The sequence below is a fragment of the Gracilinanus agilis genome, chromosome 2 (genome assembly GCF_016433145.1).
Source record: "Gracilinanus agilis isolate LMUSP501 chromosome 2, AgileGrace, whole genome shotgun sequence".
NCBI lineage: Eukaryota > Metazoa > Chordata > Mammalia > Didelphimorphia > Didelphidae > Gracilinanus > Gracilinanus agilis.
In genome coordinates this window covers 483,688,838-483,704,539 of record NC_058131.1, presented here as the reverse complement: position 1 = coordinate 483,704,539, position 15,702 = coordinate 483,688,838, and the positions used below count along the sequence as shown (strand labels likewise).

Below are 15,702 nucleotides of genomic sequence, written 5' to 3'. Positions count from 1 at the left end.
TCTCCCTCCTTCTTTCCTTCCTCTTTCCTTACTTACTTTCTCCTTCCTCCTTCCTTCCTTTCTTCTTCCTCCTTCCTTCATCTCTCTCTCCTTCCTTTCATCCCTTCCCTCTATCCCTCCTTCCATCAATGTGATTTCAGGCAAGTCATAGCCTTCCTAAGATTCCATGCCTTTGGAGAGAAGTGAGAGACAAATAAGTGACTAGATCATAGATATAACTGCAAAGAACTTTAGAAGTCATCCAGTACAATCCCCTCAGATAAGGTAACAGTCCCAGAGATTATAAATGATTTGTTCCTGGTCAGCCAGACAGTCAGCAACTGAGGTTGGACTTAAATCTCACAGAGGCAGCACTTTCTCCATTATACCATGTTATCCTAGTTTTGGAAATATTTTGAGACTTTGGGAAGAAAAACAGTCTTTAAAATCTCAGGAAACAGGGATGCTAGGTGGTTCAGAGGTTAGAGAGTCAGGACTGGAGATGGGAGGTCCTGGGTTTAAATCTGATCACATACTTCCTTGCTGTCCAACCCTGGGCAATTCATTTAACCCCCATTGTCTTCACCCTAACCACTCTTCTGCTTTGGAACTGATGCTCAGTATTGATAATAAGAAAGAAGATAAGGTGTGTATTTTTTCTTAATCCCAGAAAACATCATTTTAAAGAATACTACTTTGGGAACAGTTCCTAAGTTCATGGTGATAAAGGCCATGTGGGCAGGCAACCTTTACAACTTCTAAAATTGTGATGATGCCAAGGCTGTCCACATCAGAAAACTCCTAATCATTGGGACATTGAAGATTTGAACAAAGTAGCCTGAGGTGTGACTTACTCCTAAATGTCAAAATGCCTAGAAACATTTTGTCATTTGTATTCTTCCCCAGAAGCCAACTCTATATTTTTTCTTCATAGCTTTTAATCCATTTACTGGAAAATTTTGTGTTTGATTGTGACAAAATTCCCCATCACCTTAATACTACATCTTCTCTTCTACTTTGCCGCCCATGTCCCCTTGCTCCCAAATGACTTTTCCCTCCCCAAAAGGCAACTTCTTGGACTGAGTACCTGATCATCAGCATTGCACTAGTGGGTGCCTACTTCTTGTCAGCCATAGTGCCACTTGTGGGGATCAGTTGCCAGAGGTGATGGTAGTTGTGAACTGAAAGCAGGGTTTATAGTAGAGCATCTTCATAGCAGAGCATTGGGAACCTCCAATTCTCCCATTACAAATGTTCTATTAGACAGAAGAATTTCCTCGACTAACCTTGTTTTCTTCCCATCTCCAGGATCAGAGCCATTGTGAGTTAAGCTCCCCTTTCCTCAAAGGTCTCTCTTGAAGGCTGACTTCCTTTCCATCAGGAAGACATGATTCCCAATGTTGTGCCAAAGGGAAGTCAAACTTGTATGTGATATTGTGACTAAGAAAGGTAATAGTAGTTACCACTAAGTGCCCAGGATCTTAGCTAAGTTATAGAATTTCAAGGCCGTTCCCAGCTCTCAGATCATTTAGTCCAAACTCCTCATTTTGCATGGGAGGAAATCAAGGCCCAGAAAGAGGAAGTAATAGTTTCTTTTTTGCCACCCACCTCTCACAAAGGCAGAAGAGTCTTCTCAACTTAAGGGAGTTCTAGCAATTGGGTAATGAATGTCATTGAACTATTTGTGGGCATCAGGAGAGCAAGAAGCAATGGGCTTGCCTTATCTGGAAAAAAACTGAAGTTAGAAGAGGTATATGATTCCCACCCCAAGGCAGTCATAAGGCTGAGAAGGGCCCAGAGGAGTAGTGACTTTTTTGTCCAAGCTTACACAGTGAATTAATGGCAAAGCCAAGACTTAAATCTATATCTTCTGACTCTTAAATCCTTGTCTTTTTCTATGACACTAAACTACCTCCCTATAAGATCTTTTAAATAGTAGAGTTTTTGAATTTGCTTACTGATTATATAACAAAATTGTGGCTTTTTCCTTACTGCTAACAAAAGGCTCCTGCTAGAAGAGATCATGCTGCTCTTGTTTATGAAGAGTTGCAGGAATGGGACCTGCAAGCTCATGTTTCTAGTATCTCTCCTTCCCTCCCTCTCTCCCTTCTTCCTTCTTTTTTTCTTTGTTTCTTCTCTTCCCTCCCTCCCTCCTTCCCTCCCTCTATTTCTCTTTGTCAGTCTCTCTGTCTCTGTCTGTCTGTCTCCCACCCTCCTCCTCTGGCTCTGCCTTCCTTCAGAATCTTTCTGACTTGACTCTGCTGACAAGCAGATGAGCATAGCTCCAATCGGAAGGCATTTATGAGGTAGGAGGGCATCTAAGTGGTCTTAGGGTCCGAGTTTAAAAATTCCAAAGAGAAGAATGTTGGTTTAATATGAGGAGGAGAGAGATTTCTGGTCTTTTACCCAACCTCCAATAGACACTGTGTGTGCTTAATAAGCCTGTGGGTTCCAGAAAGAAAGCATAAGGGTCATTGCACCTAAGTCCTGAGATTACTTTCTTTTCTCACTAGCTCATTGTCCTTAATACTGTCCAGCTGGAAGTTGGATGAAAGTCTAGATGTGTGTTCTCTGGGTTTGTTTAGGGATGGACTTGAAGAGTTATTTCTCCAGCTGCTCTGGGGTGATCTGTCACCAGAACCTGCCAGGTACCGTCTTCAGAGATTTTAGTTCTGCCTTTCTAGTCCAGGATGACATAATTATGGCCCCATTCAGAGGTTTTCTGAGTGTCTGGCATTACTCTAGAGCTCTTTCTTACCACTGTTCTTCATCTGATGACAATGTTTTGATTGGAATGAGAGGGGAAGATGTTGCCTGTCTTAGTCAATGTTGAACCATGGCAGGGAGTGAGTACCAGCCTGAGAGAGGAAGTTGAGCTGCTTCTTCTATCCTAAAACAAGGAATGTAGCCTCCTTTTCCCCAAGACCCTTCCCCATCTAAAATGTCAGAGTAAATCAGTAATGCGAATGAGTGGCTGGCAAAGTTTTGATCTGAACCACAAAAGTCCAGCCGTGGAGTTCAAGAGGAATCTGGATACTCCAATCATTAAAAAAAAAATTCTAATCTAAAACAGTCTCTTGAGGTTGAACCAAAATTTACCTTGGCATCTTTGGTGAAGAAAGTCTTTACAAACAAACTCACAGAATAAACGGGGATGTAAGAGGAATGACTAACCAGTTTGATGAAGTAACATGTCTTCAAATACTTGAGCAGTATCATTTACATGTAAGTAATTTATGTGCCAATTACAAATGTGTTGTCTTTGTATTAAAACATTCCCAGTAGGACCTTTACTTGCTTAGAATTTATCTGGAATCACTGTGTGTCCCTGAAAATAATAAAACTTGATTTCTTTATAAATTATCTTTGAATTCAGGCTATTTCTTAATTCAAGAAGATCCTTAATCTCCATCTCCCTCCCCTGACCCTAACGCATACATATGGATGTTAGAATTAGTAAGGTCTAAACCGTTTCCCCTTTCTCACAGTAATTCATGAAAACCAGGGTGTGTGTGTGTGTGTGTGTGTGTGTGTGTGTGTGTGTGTGTGTGTGTGTGTGTGTGTGTTGGGGGGGCGGGAACAGCATCTTTTTCTCTCTTACAAATGGTATTCTTCTTGACTAGGATTTATACAACAGAGGTGAAGAGAACTTTTTTGATCTGAAGGGATAAGGGATAACTTGGTGATTGGTAAATAGTTTGGCAGGCCAACATTTTCTCTCTCTCTCTCCCTCCCTCTCTTTCTTTCAGCCTCTCCCTTTCTCTCACTCTTTCCCTCTCTTTCTCTCACTCTTCCTCTCCCCACTCCCCCTATCTTTCACTCTTTCCCTCTCCCTCCCTTTTTCCCTTCCTCCCTCCCTCTTTCCTTCTCTCCCTCCCTCCTTCCCTCCCCACACCTGCCTCCCTCTCTCTCTCTCCAATCTGATGCTGGACATAGTGGTGTATACCTGTAATCCCTGCTCCTGGGTAGGCTGAGGCTAGCAATTAATTTGAACTTAGTTCTGAGATGTAGCAGACTAAACCAATTGGTTAAGTTTATGTACTAAGTCTGGACCAATATCATCAGCCCCTGGGAGGAGGGGGTGCCACCAGACTGCCTAAGGAGAGGAGAACAGGTCCAAATTGGATGTGGAATGGTTCAAAACTCCTATACTAGGAAGAAACTAAGCAAATAGAGTCAGGCCTGGAGATGGGAGGACCTGAATTCAAATTTGACCTCAGATCCTTCCTAGCTGTGTGACTCTGGGCAAGTCATTTAACCTCAGTTGACTAGCCCTTACCATTCTTCTGCCTTAGAACCGATACTTGGTATTGATTCTTAGACAGAAGGTAAGGGTTTAAAAAACAAAACTCCTATACTGATCATAGTGTAATTGGACCTCTGAGAAGCTGCACTTTAGCAGTCTGGGTAAAATAAGGAGACCTAGCCTTAAAAGTTTTGAAAACCAATGCAGAAGCCTTATTCAAGTGGCTTTGGGATTTACTTTTGCATGTGCTGATGATATGGTTTTAGGGGGATAATAATGAAATGGGAAGAGGGAATAGCTTTGGGAAAGGACTCCAGGCAATAAGTCCGTAATTTCCAGTCTATTGTTGCCACTGTCTCCCTGTAGACTTCCCTTTTCGACCTTTGAATCCTCCATATAAATACTATATCTTAATAATAATAATAATAATTCTCTAGGCTATGTGCAGAAAAGAAAGAGAAGCATTTCTAGATGGAGTAGCAGCTCTATTAACATACGAGGACTGAAAAGTACAGGATGTCTGAGGAGGGCTGATTCGAAATTGGAAATTTCAGAATCCCAGAGATGGAAGATTTTAATCCTGTGTCACTCACTAGCTTCCTGGCATGCCCCCACTCCCCTTCAATTCCACAGACAGCTGCATTTCCTCCCACCCTCTCCCCTGAGACAAAGCTGATGAGGGGAATGGTGCAGAGTTGATAGCTAAGGATGGAGACACGACAAATTCTGAAAGAAAAGGTGGCAAGGTTTGTTAGGTCCTGGTTTCTGCCCAGTCCAGACAACAGGAGCTGGGAAGACTTTATTAATTATGCAAAAGTGAAGACAAGAGTGAGGTAAAGTATAAAAGTGAAACGAGTGGGAATACTGATATGAAGGGATGGAAATACAGGGGATCAGAGAGAACTAATTCTACATATGGTACATAGCTGGATACAAAACACAAGGGAGGGATATTTCATCATTTTGCCCACATGAGCCAGGGATGCCTGAGCTCCTCTTCCATCTTTTTCAGACTTCATGATAAAAGGAAATTTAAGTGGTTCCAGAGTACCAAGAAGTACCTTAGTTACTAAGTACTTAGTTACCAAGAAATAACTTAGAGGGGACCAATACTGATTGGCATGGGATTAGCGCCCACGAATGGAAAAGGTGAGATGGAAACAGAGAACCAAATGGCACCACAGAGAGGTAAGATGAAGGGGTCAAGTGGCTTCAGGGTTAGGGGATTTGGGGATCAGGCTCTCTCTGTCAGATGCTTGACATTCCTGGAGCAGGCCAGTTCCTCCTCCTTCTGACCTTGGCTTTTCAGTGGGGGAGAGGAACATGGTGATGGGGAGGGAGGGGCTTCTGTTGGCATAGGCTATGGCACACCATGGAATTCACAGACTGCCAGGGACAAAAGGAAGCCAATCCCTTCATTTTACAGAGCAAAGTAAATCAAGTGACTTGTCCAGGTACTTAGCAGTAGAGCCAGGCCTTAAATCTGGGTCCCTCAACTTCTTCTCCAGTGGAGTCTTACTACATCACAACACTGTCCCTATTTTAAAACATAAACAAGAAACCAACCCAAACCCCAAATTCCCTCTGAGTGAACGGATCTAAACCTGCTCCACCATAACGCACACATTGCAGCTCGCAGAAATTGTGAATGGGTTGAGGCAACAGTATGGAGCATTCAGGCTCTCTTACTGCTGCTACTCCAGAAGATGAGAATGAAAGCCCACAGATGACTAACTCTGCCTTCGGTCTGAGCTGCATCTGTCAGCTCATGGGACCGAATGCACAGGTGCCCCAAAGTGTAGGTACATACCAGCCAAGATTTGACCTGGAGTCACTAGGAGAAAGAATTAGGTCTAGAGTGGGAGACTTTGGAACCATAGGACACCCCCTAGTCAATCAACCACTCCATAACTCTTTCTGCCCTTTCCCCCATCGGTATAGCTTGACAGGGTCTCTTGTGATTTTTATCACTGCTTTCACCCTCTACTATGGTTGATCTCACCCATGGTGTGACCTCATGGGAATAACTCCTGCCAAAAATGGCCAAGGTAAAACAGATGATGTTGATGCCTTCTTCCAGGCCACAGTTTTCCTTGTCATATCCTGGTGGAGTCATAAAAGGTAATGATATAGTGGTGATGGATATATAGGCTGATCATTCATAAAGGGAGGGAGAGGATGCCATGAATCCCTATCTATTTTATATGACTGAGACCAGGACAATTTGAGACCAGGAGCTTCCTGAGACGATGGAATCAGAAGGAAACTCAACGAGATGGATACTGGAAGAAAAGGCAATTATGTTCAATGTTGTCTTTCATCCCACTAATTCCAAGTAAATATTGGGTTGGAATGGATGCTTTCCCCTGACTGGGAAGCTAAAAACTAAAACTTTTAGCTTTCCCATCCAGATTCTAGGGTTGCTTAGTCTTTCTCCAACCCCCACCCCCCACATTCACCCCTCACCCTTTCCACTCCCTATAACCCTCAACAAAGTGTAAACATAGTAGGCAAAGGAAGGGAGGTGGGATTGCTACATATAAAAAACAGTTTAAAAATAAATAAAAAGCACCACTGGGTTTTGTTTTGTTTTGTTTTTTACATGATTCTCCTCACATCTCCCAAGCCCCAGAGAATAGTCTGGGGAAATCACCAACAGGAAGGGATAAGCAGCTGCTTTGCTTTTAGTTACAGGAAGAGGTCAGGGCTTCATTCCTTTTCCCCCCCTTTCTCAGAGCTAGGAGCTCCCAACTCTACAGATTTGGGTTATGGGAAAGGAACATGGTAGATTCCAAGTATTGACTACTCAGAGCTCTGGTCCCATCCTGCTTGGCCAGCTATCTTAAGGCCCATTTCACATTGCATCTCCTGTCTCCAAGTGACAACCTCATAACTCCTCTTTGTTAGAGGGGAATAAGATCCAGACTGGGACAAAATTTAAGGAGCAACTCTGTACCAATGAATCACTGGTTTTCAACCTTACGGCTCAACCTGCCAAATGGAGTGATTTTTCTCTTTTTTTGGTAGCTATAAATGTGTCATGACCATTATTATCCAACGGGAAACCACCATGGGAGGGCAGGTAGTGGTGGCGGGCAGGGAAGATGAGGTTCCTTCCCAGTGTTGTGAAGTAAGAACCCTGGTTACTAAGGTAGTATAGATACATCTTCAGTTTTCCTCCTTCAGGGAGATTGAGTGTAGAGTTGACAGAGGAATGAAGCCCGAAGGTGAGCTAGTGAGACTAGAATCTGACTAGCTACCTCCTTTCCACCTTTTGCATTTGCTTATAGGGGTGAAGTAGGTAGCTGCCCATTTAGTCTGGTAAACAAACCCTGGAATTGCTGTCTCCAAGTCAGATGGACCAGCTGTCACCCCAGAGAACTCTTGGCCATCTTTAGGGTTTGACAGCTGCTGAGAAAGGCTACTGTTCCCTATCTTGAGCCTAATACTTCCCTCCCACACCCATATACCACCAGCAGCTGTTACCAGGTATAACTTCCCCTTACTGGGGGCCAAGAAAGGCAGCTCTCGCCCTTCTCACTTCTCTGGACTAAGCCAGACACCAGCATCTATACTAGATGGTTTCTATATCCCCTTTGGGAGCATCCAAACCAGGGTCTGCTGAGAGGCCAGTCCCTAATCTACCACATCTGGATATCTGTGCCAAGCCCTGAGGCCCAGACGGGTTTCCTCTGGAGTAGGAGCACTCTGAAGTGTGGGCTTGCTTTGATGTCTGCCCCTATGGGCAAAATAACAGGGAGTAGGAGTCTTGGTCAACACTAAGCTTGTTTTCTCCATTCCCCACCCTCTTCCTGGGCTTGAGGCTTATCTTCCCTTCTAGACCCTATCATTCTTTCCACTGCTGAACTCTGCCCTATATCCATTTCTGCTCTGTCCTTCCCCCAGCTCCCATTCAGTGACACAGCAACCACTTACTGTCTGCTGATGGGATGAAGGCAGGAGGATAAATTCCAGGGTCATTACCAAGCTCTGTGTCAGTTCCCATCCTCTTATTCATGTCTCTCAGCCTAAATATCTATTTTCTTTTGAATTCAATAGCATGGATGATGTTTCCTCTTTTCTTTCTCACTGAAGTTTATGGATTTTATGTTTTCTTTTTGTCTCCCCAAAAGTATCACCAAACATTAGCTCCACCATGACTTTCCTTCTCCCACCAGTTTGTGCTTATTCTAGGTCCTTCTGGTCAATTCTGAGTTCAACTATCACCCTCATTCTAATCCTCTTTCAACATACCCATTCTACTACATCCTTAAGATCTTCACTGTAGCCTAACAACAACTCACAGAGCTTTGCCACTGAGTCCTCTATAGGCTGACCCTATCATCTCCCCAAAACTCTACTGCTATAACGGGGCCTTCTCCTATTTAAGTCTTGGGGTCCTTCTCCTAGTCCCCATCATCATGACTTCCTCTGTCTCCTACCACTAGGCTATGGCTCTGCCTTGTCCTGCTAACCCTTGCCTTCTCAAGGACCCTTCTGCCTCCTGCCATTATGTCCCGACCTCATCAGTGTCCCACTGCCTTCTCCCATTAACCGCTAACCTTCTGAATTACCCTGCCTCTTCCTACTCTCTCCTGGGATCCATTCAATGGAAACAGCTCGCTCAGTCCTCCTTTATGTCCTTCCTTGCCTCTTTTGCTTGATCTTCATCCATGTTACATCCCCCAATCATGGGTGCTCTGCACCCAAGGGTGCTCTGACCTTCTCAGAGTCTATCTTCCTCTTCCCTCTTCTCAGAACTGAGTTAGCACTCCTTTTTACAAAAAATACTCAGTGCCTGATGGGCAGAGCTCGGGGATTATTCCACTACAGATGTCCTTTCTTACTGGGATCATTGAGCTGCTGAAGATCCCATCTGATGGCAATGGGTTCTTTCCTATGACACACAACTAGCATCACTGTCACCCAAATCATTAAATTTAGCTGGTGAAAGAGAGAAGAGCATTCAACCCTAGGCATCATCATCCCCCGTCACTAGTTCTCTGCCTAGGGAAGGAGACCAGTATTGATGCTTTGGGACAGGAGAGAGGAGGAAAAGTTGGCTCCTGCCCAAAGAAAGGGAGATCCAGAGCTGAAGCAGGACTCTTCACCTTCCATGGTGTCCCGTCATGAGTTATGATGCTTGCCTCCCATGGCTACTCTCTTCTTGTTCTGTGCTACTCTGTGTGCTTACCTACCTCCAACCCAATGTGACTACAAAACCAGATCCCTGGGGCTCCAGAGAAGTCCAAACCCTGCTGCAGACAGGCCCACAAGTAGATGGCCACAGGGAGGGCTTGAGGCTGAGCCCTGCAGCTAATGCTTCTCAAAGCCTGGAAGGCAACAGCTGCCAGTGCTATGTATAGGGGATTCCTCCTCATCTCTGGTGGCATTATGGTTCTCTGATGCAGTGCCTAAAGAATGGCACTAGTCTTTAGACCGGCCCTGGCAGTGCTTCCCATGGAGGCATGTGGTCACAGCCAATTGTCTCTGGGATACCACTTGCCCTGAGACAGGTGTGACCTGTTCAACACGTTGTTTTATGGGATATATTAAACAAATCTCTGGGATCATATTGATTCCTCTTCCTCTTCCCCTTAGGATCAATACGCCTTTTCCACAAATGGTGGGGGAGACCCAAGTTCTGCCCGAGGGAAGCAGTGTTGTCAGATGAAGGGGAGCTCTGGGCTCCTGCCACTGTCCCCTCAACCCACACCTCCCCTCAATCAAGGCTCACGGTGGGTGGCTCTTGGTCCTGTAGCCCGAGGGGGTAGTGGTAAGTCTATGGAGCAAGTAGTATCATCACCACCCATATCACACTCGAATTTGGTACCCATTGAGGTCTGGCATGGCTTTGGGTTCAGCAGGCTTCTTTTCACCAGATGGTCTGCATGGAAAAGAGAGAAGGAATAGGAGATGAAATGGGTAAGCAAGTTAGATGGGTCAGAGGGAACCAAAGGACAGTTGTTAATGAGAGGAAGCCAAGTTAGTTTCTTCTCATCTCATCTATAAAGGAAGGGCCCTAGAAAGGAATGAACCTTGCATTTTCTGCTTACTGTGATGTATATCCTTTTTCCCTCTTGGTCTTTTCCCTCCTCCTTAGACCCATTCAAATGACCGTTCTGAATTCTGTTCATAGAATAGAGCATTTTCTAAAACAATTGGTTATGCAACATTTTGGGTCTTGAAATATAATTTTTGGAACCCAGAAATGCTGTTTTGGGGGGCATAAAGGGAGACTGGGAAAGTTTTAGAACCAAAAATCAAGAATATTTTTTTAAAAAGAGCTATTCCTTGGAATCTGAGTACAGATCAAAGCAGGCTATCTTTCACTACATGTCCTTTATGAGATTTCTATTTTATGTGTGATATGTGTCTTTTGTCATGACACAAGCAATATGAAAATATGTATTACATGAAAGTATATTAGGCTTTTTGCTGCCTTAGAGAAGTGGAGGGAGAAAAATCTGAATTTGAAAATGTCAGAAAACAATTGTGAAAAATGGTTTCTACATGTAATTGAAAAAATGAAAAAATAAAACTGTTTCTTGTATCTTTATTATACTCTATTTTACTCCTTACTGAAGCTGTTTCAAATCTCTTCTCTCTCTAAGCCTTAAACGTCTCCTCTTTCTTATTCTTGATCAGCAGAGGGCTTAACTTTATTGAAAACAGCAACAACAACAACCAGGAACAAAAACTGAGGCCATTCTTCATGAGATCCCTTTCTCTATCTCTTGGTCTCATACCTCTTGACATCAATCTCCACTCTTTCATCCTTTACCCCAGCCTCTGACAATGATGTTGTCCATCTCCTTACAAAGTCTAACCCCCTCTACATGTGCCTTTAATTTCATTCCCACCCATATACTCTAAAAAATTGCAACCTCAACCATTCCCACCTTCTAATCTTCAACTTTTCCCCATCTACTGTTTCCTTCTCTATTGTCTTCAGACATGCTCAAGTCTTCCCCCATCCACAAAACCCCCCAAATTATAGTCTCTTATCTCTCTTTCCCTTTCTCAACTCTTTAGAATGCCTTCATTTCTCTTCTAATTCTTTTCTAAACCCTTTAAAATTCATCTCTCAACGGAATTTTCTTTCTTGATCTTCTTTCTATATATGTGGCTGTTCTTTATCTATTTTTCTGGATCTTCACCCCATGTTGCACCCACTAACTGTGTATACCCCTCACCCCACCCCAAGGATCATTCATCATTTTGATCACCCTACATAAATAATCAGTTGTCAAATGATGTAAATTCTTAGAACATGTCTCCATTTCTCCGCATACTCCGCCCCTACCTCATTAAGTCCTTCATCATCTCTTGCCTGGACTATACTGCAATAGCCTTCTAATTGAGCATCCTGTCTTGTGTCTCTCTCCATTCTAATCCATCATGCACACAAAGTGACCAAGTAAGAGTGGAGAGGGAGGTCTGACCGTGTACACGTATGTTCAGTAAACTACAGTGGCTTTCTATTACCTCTAAGGTTAAATATAAAACCCTTTGACCCTTAAAGCTTTCCATAATCTGGCATCTTCCTACCTTGCCAGGCTTCTTTCATTCTCTTTCCCTTCATGAATTCTACGATCTGGTGATACAAGCCTACTTGTTGTTTCTCACATAAGATTTCTTGTGGTGGTTCAGTCATTTTTTTAGTCATGTCTGACTTTTCATGATCCCATTTGGGGTTTTCTTGACAAAGATTCTGGAGTGGTTTTCCATTTCCTTCCCCAGCTCATTTTCCAGATGAGGAAACTGAGACAAACAGGGTTAAGTGACTTACCCAGGGACACCCAGCTAGTAAGTGTCTGAAGCCAACTTTGAACTCAGGAAGATGTCTTCCTGTCTCCAGGCCTATCAGTATTATTCACTGTACCTCCTAGCTGTCCCCAAGATACACAAGTTACTCCTCTGTTTGTGCCTTTGTACTAGATGCTTCCCATGCCTGGAATACTCCTTTCCCAAACCTTAGAATTGTTTGGTTTTCTCAGGATCCTGCTTAAGAACTACTTCTCCTGGAGTCTTTCCTGGCCCCTACTTCCACTCAACCCCCCTTCCCAAGCTCTAGTGTCTTCCTTTCTAAGGCTACCTTCCATCTAATTTGTATTTTTTTACATAGATTGTTGTCCCCATTGGAATGTAAGCTCCTTGAGGGCAGGGACTGTTTTTTTAAAAATTTTTTTTATTTGTGTGCCTCATAAAGTACTTAATGCTTATGACTGATTGTGTGTTGGACCCCTCCAATGGTAGACCACTGCTCTGCTAGACATGATGGGCATGGTTGTTCATACCACTTAAATGATTCTGGAGTAACCAATTCCAATCCTTCTGACAAGGTGGTAGATCATCTTCCCTACTGTAAACCTCTAACCACTGTTCTCTGATCTCTCAATGCTCCCTAAGGATCCTCAGGTCTTGACACTAACCTCTTAACTGCACCCTGAATACCAGTGACCCCAAAGTTGAATCCTCCTTGTCGTCTTGACTTTCCCAATTATAATATGAGCTCCTTTAGATTAGTGATTGTCTTGGTTTTCCATTCATATTCCCTGCACTTAGCTAGTGCTTGGTCAAAAGGAAGTACTTAATAAAAGTTTTTATCTAATCACGCATTCATTCCACCCCAAAATTCACCACAGAGATGATTTAATATTTGATCACCAGTATTACGACTTTTCACAGTAAACATTGCACTGGACTGCTAGGGTTTCATGGGAAAGAGTTTGGGAAATGGTGAAATAGAATGCTATAATCTTAAATCTGGAATGGACATTAGAGATAATCTGGTTCAAATATCTCGTATTGCATAGGAGGAAACTGAGGTCAAGACAGCGGCAAAGCCGGGATTAGAACTCAGGTCTCCAGAATCCTAGTTGCTCTTTCTACTATACAAGGCTGCCTAAAATAATATGCTGGCTGAAATAAGGGAAGAGAGAGAGGAAATATATGAGTATGTATTTTTTAAAATCTATTTTAAAGTAGCTAGATGGGGCATTGAATAGAGAAGAGTGCCGGACCTGGAGTCGGGAAGATTTTAGTTCAAGTTTGGCCCACTTACTATCTCTGTGACCCTGGACAAGTCTCTTAATCTCTGCTTGCTTAAGTTTCTTCATCTATAAAATGGGGATAATAATAGCAGTCTACTTCAAATGACATTATGTCTGTAAAATGTAAATCTTAAAGAACTATTTAAATAATAGCCATTATTGTTACTCAAAAAACTATTGATAAATTGTGCTTGACATTTCCCTAAATTCACCTAAACACTCTTACAAAATTCACTTTCAGCTAGCAGTCAACTACTCCTTGTCAGGGTATTAAGAACTAAGATGTTAATTAATAGTATCTTAGGGGACTTGGGTCTTGTCCCAGGGGCACTGGCATTTTAAATGGTAGGAGAGGGGAGAAAGTTGTTAAAGACAAAAGGCCTTCAAAACATTGATGGCATTGAAATTATGGAATGACAGGCACCCTGATAAAAAGTAGGGGAAATCACAGAATGTTAGAGCAAGAAGAGACCTTAGAGATAATCTATATGCCAAGAATAATTTTACAGATGAGGAAACCGAGGCACATGTAGGTAAAATGACTTGTCCAAGGAAGGACACAGAGGGATAAAAGTGGAAGAGGTAGGCACTGAACTCAATTCTCCTGGGTAAAATGTTATCTTCTTTAAGGCTGGGGTTACCTTGCTTTTGCATTTGTATCTCTAGTGCCTGACATAGTTCATGGTACAAATCTGGTCCTTAATAAATGCTTCTTTTTAAAAATAAATTAAAAATTTAAAAACTCTTTCTGCCTTAGAATCAATATTGCTTATTAGTTCCAAGGCAGAAGAGCAGTAAGGGCTAAGCAATGGAGGTTAAGTGACTTGCCCAGGGTCACACAGCTAGGAAGTGTCTGAGGCCAGATTTGAATCCAGGACCTCTCATCTCTAGACCTGGTTCTCAATTCATGGAGACACCTAGTTACCTTCAAAAAATGCTTCTTGATCAATTCAACACATTCCTTTCCCTCTAATAGGCTCTGAGGTCAGAGGTTTTGGCAGGTGCCCTTCTCCTTTTCTCCTCTTCTCACAATGTCTTGATGTCATCCCTGTCTATCTCTTCCAGTCTCTGATGAAGAGGTAGCCCTTCTCCTACTCAAGGTCCATCTCTCTACGTGTACTTTTTTTTAAAATTCAAAGTTACTTTATTTTCCCAATTACATGGAATAATAATTTTCAATGTCTGTTTTCCAAAATTACAAGATTCAAACTGTTTTTCTCCTTCCCTTCCCTCCCCCTGCTCAGAGATGGCAAGCAATTTGATGTGGGCCATACAACTACATGTAATTTTAGTGTTATTCTCGCTCACTTTTCTAGAAGATACCCACCACACCTCTCCCAAGTTCCCTTATCTCTAATCTTCAATCTCTTACTATTTACTGGTTCCTTGAATACTTCCTACAAACATGCCAAAGTTTACTACAGCTTAAAACAAAACTAAAACCAAGACCTCTTGAGACCCTACCATTCCCTTTAACTATATTCCCCTTATCTTGTTTATCTTTCTTGGCTAGCCTCCTTGAAAAAGTTGTCTATGTTCCTTCATTCCGTTCCTTTCCTCTTCTAAATTCTCTCTGATCTGGCTTCTGACATCATCACTTAGCTGAAATTGCTTTCTCCAAAGTTTCTAGTGATTGTGTATGGCCAAATCTAATGACTTTGTCTCAATCCTCAACCTTCTTGACCTCTTGGTAGAACTTGACAACGTTGAGCAACTTCTCCTCTTGAATGCTATCCCTTCTTTGGGATTTTATAATACTTGTTTTCCTTACTTCTTCCCCTCCCAGGGGAAGTACTTCTCAGTCTCCTTTGCAAGCTCATCATCCACGCCATGCCCCATAACTGTGGGTCCCTTCTCTTATCTCTTACTTGGGGCTCTCATCAGCTCCCATGGATTTAATGATCTTGATGCAGAGAAATCTCAGATCTATATAGCAAGCCCTAGTCTCTATCCTTAGCTTCACCCCCAGTATCACCAACTGCCTATTAAACATTTCAAAATGGAGGCATCTCAAACTCAACATGTCCAAAACAGGACTCATTATCTTTCCTACAAAACCCACTTCTCTTCTGAACTTTCCCATTCTTTTCAAGAGTATCATCATCTTTCCAGTCTCATACAGGTTTGTAATTTTGTCATCATCCTTATTTCCTCATTTCTTTCTTTTTTCCTCTGTGGGAAATTAACCCATACCTAAAGGCATTTATTTTTTATTTGAAAATTTTTATTTAATTTACTAATTTAGAATATTTTCCCATGGTTACATGATTCATGTTCTTTCCCTCCCCTACTCTCACCCCACTCCTGTAGCCAATGCTCAATTCCACTGGGTTTTACACCTCATTTTCTTTCAATCCATATATCCAACCAGTTGCCAAAACTTTCCTTTCAGTTTCCATCTCTCAAACTCTGTCTCTCTGC

General features: G+C 42.6%; 1 protein-coding gene across 1 annotated transcript in view; it reads right to left on the bottom strand.

Moving 5' to 3' along the window:
• Window positions 1–9,619: 9,619 nt before the first annotated feature.
• The window catches only part of VASH1 (vasohibin 1), a 31,229-nt gene continuing 25,146 nt past the window's right edge, over window positions 9,620–15,702 (bottom strand). The window contains exon 8 of the mRNA XM_044662099.1: window positions 9,620–10,112. Coding sequence (XP_044518034.1) covers window positions 10,040–10,112 — 73 coding nt within the window. The 3' untranslated portion in view covers window positions 9,620–10,039. The remainder of the gene's footprint in view (window positions 10,113–15,702) is intronic.